This window comes from Sinocyclocheilus anshuiensis, unplaced genomic scaffold (genome assembly GCF_001515605.1).
Source record: "Sinocyclocheilus anshuiensis isolate Anshui unplaced genomic scaffold, SAMN03320099.WGS_v1.1 scaffold147, whole genome shotgun sequence".
In the NCBI taxonomy this organism is placed as follows: Eukaryota; Metazoa; Chordata; class Actinopteri; order Cypriniformes; family Cyprinidae; genus Sinocyclocheilus; species Sinocyclocheilus anshuiensis.
The window spans coordinates 121,582-131,384 of record NW_015549585.1 but is presented as its reverse complement, the minus strand read 5'-3'; the positions used below and the strand labels follow the sequence as shown (position 1 = coordinate 131,384).

Genomic DNA, 9,803 nt, shown 5'->3' with positions numbered 1-9,803 from the left:
GTGTGTGTGTGTGTGTGTGTGTGTGTGTGTGTGTGTGTATGGATATTACAAAAACATTTGCATTTTAGCCTAGATGAAAGAAGTCAAAGAATTATTTAGATTTTAAAAAGTTTTGAACCAGGTGTATGAAACCATCTGATAGAGAAAACGACTTTGTCATTGGCATACATGTGACAACTAGCCCCGGTCTGTTCGCCCTGTGTATAGGATGGTGCTGTTTATTGTAACCACTTGGTATGAAGGGAATTCTACAATACTGTCACCTTCGTGTTAAAATAAATTTTATAGAATCATTTCTAGGTGTTTAGGATTCTTCAGTTGCTATATGATTCTTTAGAGATTCATTATAGTTTCTTCAGATCAGAGTTTTGAGTTCTTTGAAAGCATCCAAACATTGTGTTATCTAATGATCTTATCTTTTTATTCTATTAAGAATCAGATTTTTTTTTAAGTATCAAAAATAGCATTTAAATTGCACAGTACATCCACAATCCTGTTAGAGAATCAAACTAAAGCCACTTGCTTATAAATCAACAGATGAGTTGTAGAATCTGCTGTCTTCTGATCTATTATCTGACAGCGCTGAATCATGAGAACAGACACAGCACAACCTAGAGTTGCTATTATTATCCAAATGGCAGATTGCAATGTTTCCTTTCACTTTTAGTGTTTCTCACTCCAGGCACTAATACTGATCTGATGAATGAATCGGATGAGAAGCAGGACTCAGAATCACTCACAGTGAGATAAATGTTGATAAAGGAACAGTTCCCCCCAAAATGAACATTTTCTGAAAATGTCCCCACACTCAGGCCATCTGAGATGTAGATGAATTTGTTTCTTCATCAGATTTGAAGAAATGTACACTGTAAAAAATGATTGTGATTTTAACAGTAAAAGACGAAATCTGCACAGATCAAGCAGCGTTTAAACAGCTCTAAACACATATGTGGCTGGATTGTGACGTGAGAGACAACAGCAGATGCACTTTTTCACTGGAGGAAGTGTTATTATGGATTATGGACTCGTATTTTAGTCAGAAGTGATGGTTTAAAGTTAAAAACATCTTAGTGATGGATTTGTTTCTTACAAAGATGCAGCTTTTGTCTTCTCAAGACATTAACTGATGGACTGGTGTGGATTACTTGTGGATTATTGTGATGTTTTTATCAGCTGTTTGGACTCTCATTCTGACGGCACCCATTCACTGCAGAGCATCCATTGCTGAGACACTGATGCAATGCTACATTTCTCCAAATCTGATGAAGAAACAAACTCATCCTAATCTTGGATGGCCTGAGGGTGAGCAGATTTCAGCAAACTATCATTTTTGGTTAAAATATTACTTTAAAGTTACTGGATTGCAGCTGAACAAACAATCTGCCATAGTGCCTTAAGATCATATTTCAGAGTGCACGTCTTTTACAAAGACAAAAGATGTTTGTCTTCATAATGTTTCATCGAAATGAAAAGTCTTTTCTTTGCAGTTGACGTCAAATAGCTAGTAATCTAATATCAGTTAATGTAATAAAGGTTGCATTAATAAAATCAAATAATGATATCTTTCATACAGAAAAGTCAGGATTGGGATACATAAAGCTGCGTTAGAGAGTAAACTTGTCTTTCAGCATCAAAAATCCTCCTCAAAAGTGTCGTGAGTACTGCAAACTCACATTCAGATCTGCCATCATTAATTCCCACTGGAAACAATCACATCCCGTGCTGCATTTTTCCCTCTTGAATATCCTGTTACATTCAAAAATCTGTCACATTATGCAAGTAAAATGGGATGCAAAGAGCGTTTCATGTTGAGTTGAGGTTTTTCAGCTTTAGCTTTTCAGTGCATTGAATTTGCTAAACAAATTGAGCAGCATGCAGCAAGAGTTCAAGGTTAAAATAACTTCAGAAGCAAAGAGCTCACGCTTGCTCTCAAAAACAATAAATGCAACCTTTCTTAGTGAAGCACATATTTATAAATGTCACAGCACGCAGGATTGAATCGTACCAACGCACCGCAGGTCCGGTCGCAAACGCTGCCCTGTGAAGTCCACACGATTTCAAGCACCATTTGGGACGAGGCCGCAATTATCCGAACCCTGCGCAGATCTGGACCTTTGACCCTTTGTGCTGTGGCTGCCAAGATGAGACTCGCATCCGGACGAGATCCAGGAACAGTTGACTGAAATGATGGAGATCTAAAATGAGCAGCGGTGCCATACGTCCAGACCGTTCACATACAGCTGCTGAAATATTGGGTTGCCCTGATATTCCTGATCGTGTCTGATTAACCGGTCTATATATGGGCCGGTGTCGTCCAATGCAGGTTATTGGATTCAACAGATTTTGTTTCACAGATGTGCTTCTTAAATGAAGTTTGGTGGTTTTATACTCCTTTTTGAGGTCTTTGCTCTGAGCTTTCCATTTGAAGTCAACATCAAATTTCACTTGCAACCTGTTTTACTCCCGTAATGTGACATATTTAAGAATGAAACAGACATAAACGTAGAATAAAGTATGTTTTAAAACATGATTTCATTTACTGACAAGATTGACGACGTCAGCTGAAAAGTAAGTCATTTTATAGGCAGAACAAACATTATATTTTGATGAAAGATTATAAAGAATACTTTTTAGAATAACATGCACTGATGAATCATTCACAGTAAGACCAGGAATAATAATAATACTAATAACTTTCATTAAAATGTTATATAATGCATAATGCTTACTTAATGCTTCATATATAAATAATAGAAAATTAAAAAAATATAAAAAATAAATAAATAAATGAAAAAGGAAAATAAAACAAGAGGCAAGTAATAATAATAATAATAATACACTGAAAAAAATTACAAAAAATTTGGGCAAGGGCAAGTTATTTATTTTTCATTGGCTCAAGTTAAAAAAATATAGATGTGAATCATTACACTACATTTTTTTAATTGGATGAATGAAATTTTTTTTTCAGTGTAATAATAGTAATAGTAAAATGCAGCTCAAAGTGCTTCATGGGTCAGAATATAAAAAGTAGAAAAAATATTAAATTTATAAAAGGTTGCAATTTAGTAAATAATTAGTAAACAATGAAAAAAGCAAAATAAAATAAAACTGAAAAAGGAAGATAAAACAAGAAGGAAATAATAATAACAATAATAAAACATTCTTGAAAAAAATATAAAAATATAGTATTAGTGGTAAAATATGAATCAAACACAAATGAAATAAAAAAAGACTTTAGAGATTTAAATATCATATTCAAAACCCAACGTAAAAAGTAAAGATCATGTCTAAATCTAAAACCTTCTTTTTCAAAAAAAGCATACATTTATGATATTGAAGCAGTTTTAAGGTAGACGCTGGATGTGAAGTTGCAGTCGCAGTGATCAGATGAAGCCGTCCTGGAGTGGCTTGGGATTGTGTGAAGTCTCATTAGGATGCGGGTGACCTCAGGACACGGAGCTCTGGAAGACGTCCAGGATCTTCTTGAGGATCTCGTTTTCTTTAAGAATGGTGCTGCCCTGCGCTGGCAGAGGCCAAGTGAGTCCCTTTAGGCTTCTGTGACATCTTAATGGTGTGTGGAGACTCAGGTGAGGACGGCTGCCAAGAGGGAGAATTCGCTCGCGCTGTCTATTACAGCCAATGATGAATGCTCTCCACACTTTGCAAAAGGCCTGAATCGAAGCGGGAAGCTGTCCAACCTGTAATCATGCGTCGCCCCACATCACCGCTGGTTTTTAGCTGCGCTTTTACGCTTTGATTTTGCCAGCTGGAAGCAGCGGTGACAGAAAACACCATCCCTCCTGTGTTAAGTCCTGTTCAGGCATCATTACTAGTCTTAGTACTATGGGTTAGTGATCTGAACACACACTTAACACAGAGTAACTAGCGCTGTCTGTGCAGTAAATATCAATGACATCTGAAAATCATCGTGTTAGTTAAGCAGAGGTGTGCTAATCTGTATTGGTATATTTAACTAAAACTAAAACTATTGAAAAATTGTTTTGGGTAATTGAAATAAAGCTGATATAAAATAAAATACAGCACATATAAAATATAATCAAATAAAATATTAAAATAAATAATGTAAAATAAAATATTAGATGAAAGTCTTGACTTCGTAACTAAGTGAAATTAAGTTTACATTCAAGTAATAATTTCTAAAAAAAATTACTAAAAATGACTAAAACTAAAACTGAGAGAAAAGTAAATATAAATATAAAAGTATAATATGTAATTAAATATAATAAAATATTAGATTAAAAAAATATTAAAATGAAGAAATGTTGCCTTGGCAACTAACTAAAATAAATAAGTTTAAACTGAAGTACTAAAATGACTAAAACTGAAATAAATGTAAATTAAAACTATTTTTTGGTAATTGAAATAAAGCTTATATACAATATAATATAATATATAATAAAATATTAGATGAAAAACTTTAAATGAAAATGAAGAAATGTCCTGAAATAAGTTTAAACTGAAGTACTGAAGTGACTAAAACTAAAATAAATGTAAATTAAAACTATTTTTTCAGTAATTTAAATAAACTGATATTAGAAAAAATATTTAATATAAAATAAAATATATAATATATAATAAAATATTAGATGAAAACCATAAACATGTTGTCTTGGCAGCTAACTGAAATAAATCATTTTAAATTTAAGTACTAAAATGACTAAAACCGAAATAAAAGTCAATTAAAACTATACAGAAATCTATACAATAATAAAATGTATAAGTAATGCAAAAAATTAATAGATACTATAATATTATATAAATATTACTAAAATAACACTGGTGTTAATACTCTTCTAAGTGATCACAATTTTCACCTGTCAGAAGCTGAAACATCCACAGGAAGGAACCTGGATATAAAAGACACTCGGGATAGCAAGCAAGCAACCAAAGTGCCCTAGCAACCGCATAGCAACATTTTAAAAGCATTCAAACTTTAGTAAATGTCCAGCAGCACACCAGCATCATGCTGTTTACACGCACAGACAGACAGCGCTCATGTTCCTGTGGAGCTGTGTGCTTCAGTATGATGCCGTGCACCGAGTGTGTTTTCAAGTGAAGGTGTGTGAAGCACACACCCACCACACACACATACACAATCACACAGACACACACACACACACACACACACACACACACACACACACACACGGATTACCTGCGCTGTGTTGTGGAGGTGGACTCGTGCTCCGCCGGCAGGCAGATTAACTGAGAGGACTGATGCTTTGAGTCCCAGTGATTCGCTACAGAGGGAAATGCAATGAGTCAGGAGAGTTTATGCTGTTCCACCGACGCTATAAATTCAAGATGTTTTTATAAAATACATGTTTAGCCAGCTCTGTTTGTATTACATGAATTCTACATGTTTGTTATGATTTCTAGTGGCAATTGGATCCGCATTGATTTATTGGATGTGCCAGATACATTGACTTACCTTCATTAGTAACATCATTATAATAGGATAAATACAATGAAGATATGTGAAATGAAATGATATTTCTATCTATTGATTGGGCATTAAAGGGATATTTCACCCAAAAATGAACACAATGATATTCCCACAAAGAAAAAAAAGTCATTTTTCTGTAATTTCTAGTATTGTTTTGAATTATACATTACTATTAGTATTTATTATACAGTGCATTAGTATTATGTATATATTGGTAGTATTTTTGCTAAATCTGTGCTAAATTTAAGTTTAATGTTTAATAGGATAAAATGGATGAATGTATGTGTATTAAAGGGATATTTCACTCAAAAATAAATACAACTGTCAGACTCTGTTCCATGTTTTGTGTGTGTCCTGCTCCCCATGTGCCTTCCCATGCCCTTATTTGGTTAGTTTCCTGTTCCTGTCCTGATTAGTTTATTTAATTTGTCCCAGGTGTTTCCCTTGGTTTTATTGCTCCCAGGTGTGTCTCGTCATCCCCTCCTCCTGTGTGTATAAAAAGTGTTCCCAGTCCAAAGTTCTCTGTCCGCTGTTAAACGTCTTCCTGAGTTCGTCTCCCTTGGTTCCTGAAAATAAAGTCTTGGTAAAAGTATTCTCCAGCGTCTCCTCGTTCCTCGTGTGTGTGCATCGTGACAGAACAGCGGACCCAAACAAAAGTAAGCGGCGCCCCTTCTCCTCGTTTTTGTTCTTTCCGCCTTTTTGAAAGTTTTTGTTTCCTGGTTTTGCCCCCTTCGGCCCAGGGAGGGCTCCTGATCCCCAGTTAGGCCCAGGGAGGGCTCCTGATCCCCAGTTAGGCCCAGGGAAGGCTCCTGTTTCCGATGTCAGCCCAGGGAGCGCTCCTGTTTCCGATGTCAGCCCAGGGAGGGCTCCTGATCCCCGGTTGTTCTCTGTCCGCTGTTAAACGTCTTCCTGAGTTCGTCTCCCTTGGTTCCTGAAAATAAAGTCTTGGTAAAAGTATTCTCCAGCATCTCCTCGTTCCTTGTGTGTGTGCATCGTGACAACAACATTGTGGTTCTAAGGAAGAATATATATATATATATATTAGAAGGTAGTATTATGTATATATTAGTAGTATTTATTCTTATTCTATTAAATGTATTAATAGAAAATGCATTCAATTAAATTTGAATGTGTATTGCAAAAGTTGCTTCCAGGAAATAAAAAAAGAGTCACTTTTGTGACAATATGATCTGTGAAGCATCATATAGTGTAATATTGTTAGTATTTTTTGTTGCTGTTGGTATTTTATATATATGTGTGCGTCTGAAAATATTATTCATTATTCATTTAAGGTTTAATATAATTAAATGGACGAATCTGCATTAAATTTGAATGTTTTTGGATGAACAATCTCTTTAATGCACATTCAACTGTAATGCAGATTCATCTGTTTTAGTGTATTAAACCTTAAAATGAACTTCTATTTAGCATAAATGTCGCAAAATACTACTAAAATATACATAATATTAATATATAATTATAAATAAAATATAATAACAGTACTGTACAATACAAAAAATACTAACAATATTACATTATATGATGCTTCACAGATCATATTGTCACAAAAGTGACTTTTTTTTCCTCAAAGGTACAACACTGTGTTCATTTTTGGGTTAACTTTTCCTATAATGCTCAATGTTTTGTTCCCAGGGAGAAAAAAAAGTCACTTTGGGACAATGTGATGTGTGAAGCATCACACAGTGTAATATTGTTTGTTATTGTTCCTAATGAAAGTTTTCATGAAGTATTACCTCTAATTCAGCAAGACAGAGTTTACATTTAAATGAGTTACAGAGCTGTGCTGAAACCAAATGGGATTATCCAATCAGAGGCCTGCGAGCCGCCCATGTGACTCTCTCTCGGCGCAGCTGCACTCAACCATGTTCCACAATTACACACATCGCGTGACATACCCAGAATATTTTTTTATTTATTTTTAAACATTTCTATTTTATCTGTGTTTCGCAGACACTTTTCAGCCAAACTCCTGGCGGCTCAGATTTATTCATCCATTATAGAGAGACAGAAAGGTCATATTTCTTGTTTTATGCTGAAGTCTGTACGGTCACTCGGGCTGCGGTGGGAAAAACCGAGAGACGGAAAACCAAAAAATGTCCTATTAGTCCTTGTTGCCAAGTCCATCCTGTGATCAGATGCATGCTGATAAAACAGGTGTAAAATCCTGAGAAGTTCAGATGTATGGTTTATAAGCAGAAGAGATGGGTTTGGATGAATCTGGAGTGTTCAGTGGCTCCAGCAGCATTCAATATCATGTAAATGTGTCCTTTTGTGAATGTCAAAGTGATGTGCTTGATCGCGCTCTGACTGTACGGCTGTATGACGATGTCTGCTGTGACGTCACGCGGCTCATTGTGTGTCTCTGTTGTTCTCTGACTCCTGTCATCTCCATCCAGACCCCCGGCAGCACTGGACTGGACCCCAGAATAACACAGCTGTCATGAGACCCCGAGAACACACATTTAACCATACAATAATCATCACCAAAACCTCCCGAGAACACGCCTGGGTCATATGTCACCCTAAAATCAGAAGAAAGAAATACAAAATTATTTTTTGCACAAGGATCTATTATATTCTACGCAAAGTGAAGCATATTTATTGAACCACAAAGATTTTGATGCATTTAGTTCATTATTTAAATTGCAAAGTATTTATACTGCTTCTAATTAACGCAAAATGTACGTTTTTAAATGGCAAAGTACTTACACATTATAGTAGCATTTTTTTTCTGCCTTTAATATATGCTGAATTTAAGTTTAATTTAGTCAAATTAGAAATATTACATTTTGCACAAAGATATGTTCTATAAAACAAAAACAAAAAAAAATTTTTTTGCATAATATTTAAGCACGTTTCTCCACATTTTCATTACTGTAATGCAAGTATATGGAATTATATATAATAATTAATATATTTTTTTAATTGTAAAGCATAATTTATGCTAAATTTAAGTTTAATCGAAGGTTTAATAAAATAAGATGGATGAATCTCATACAAATAGAAATTATATGCACAAAATGAAGCATATTTACAAGATGACAAAAAATGTATTGTGAAATTATTTTTACTAAAATTAAGCACATTTCTACCCTATTCTCATTACTGTAATGTGAACATATAAAATCAATTTTATGCTAAATATAATTTAAGGTTTAATAAAATAATATGGGTGAATCTCATGAAATCTTCCAAGAACAGGGTCACATTTTACTCTAAAATCATAATTATTTTTATTATATTGTGTAAAAAAGCGTATTTATAAGACAAAAAAGATCTATTTATTGTGACATTATTTCTATGATAATTAAGCATATTTCTCCCCATTCTCATTACTGTAATGTGACTATATGAAATAATAAATAGATTCAGTATTTTTAAAATATATTATATATCAGTATTATATATAGTAGTAGCATTTTTGTTCTGCCTTTATGCCGAATTAAAGTTTAATTTAATGTTTAATAAAATAAAATGGGTAAATCTCATGAAACCTTCCAAGAACATGTCCAGGTCATATTTTATCCTAAAATCAGAAATTATATTTCAAAATAAGAAATTATATTTTCCGCAAAATGAAACCTATTTACAGGAAAAATATTTTATTTAGTATACAAAAAAAAAAGACATTATTTTTATTTCAATTAAGCACATTTCTCTTCTATTATAATTACAGTATTATGAAAATACAATATATTATTTTCCGTATGGTATATTATTTAAATTATAAAGCATGGTAAAATAAAAAATTAAAATAATAAAATAAATTTAAATAAAATAACTGTATAACAGTAATGAGAGTCTCATGAGAACGAACACGATTTAATGTCTTTAGATCGAAGTGGTCCCAGTTTAGGGGGCCATTCATGATGGCCTTGAGATTCGCTGCCCTCTCTGAATGTTAATGCCTCGAGTCTTTATCCTATAGGCTTAGAGTTCACCAGATGTGTTTCCTTTAATTATAAAACACTCAATTTATCATTTGTCTGGTTTTAAACAGACAATTTGTGTAATTGGTTTCAAACCATTTAAAACACAGCTGTGACTTGTTTGTCTCAATGCAATGCTTATCTTGCGTTATTGGAAGACTTGGCAAACAATGCGCTCCGCATAGAACGCTGTGACGAGTGCGAGCATGTTACTTACGCACATGTGGGATTTATCAACAATGATTGTTTACTCATGTGCGTAAGAACTGCGTGCGCACGGTTGATAAATACGGATTTTCTTGTACTTATGCACATTCTAAATTTCATTCGTAGGACAAAATATAGAACCTTTTCTACGCACTGTTGATAAATGAGGGCCCAGGTTT

At 33.9% G+C, this 9,803-nt stretch overlaps 1 protein-coding gene across 1 annotated transcript in view; it reads left to right on the top strand.

Moving 5' to 3' along the window:
- Positions 1–9,803, top strand: part of LOC107657945 (inhibin beta B chain-like) — a 12,744-nt gene that overhangs the window by 878 nt on the left and 2,063 nt on the right. The window contains exon 2 of the mRNA XM_016446289.1: positions 3,434–3,537. Coding sequence (XP_016301775.1) covers positions 3,434–3,537 — 104 coding nt within the window. The remainder of the gene's footprint in view (positions 1–3,433; positions 3,538–9,803) is intronic.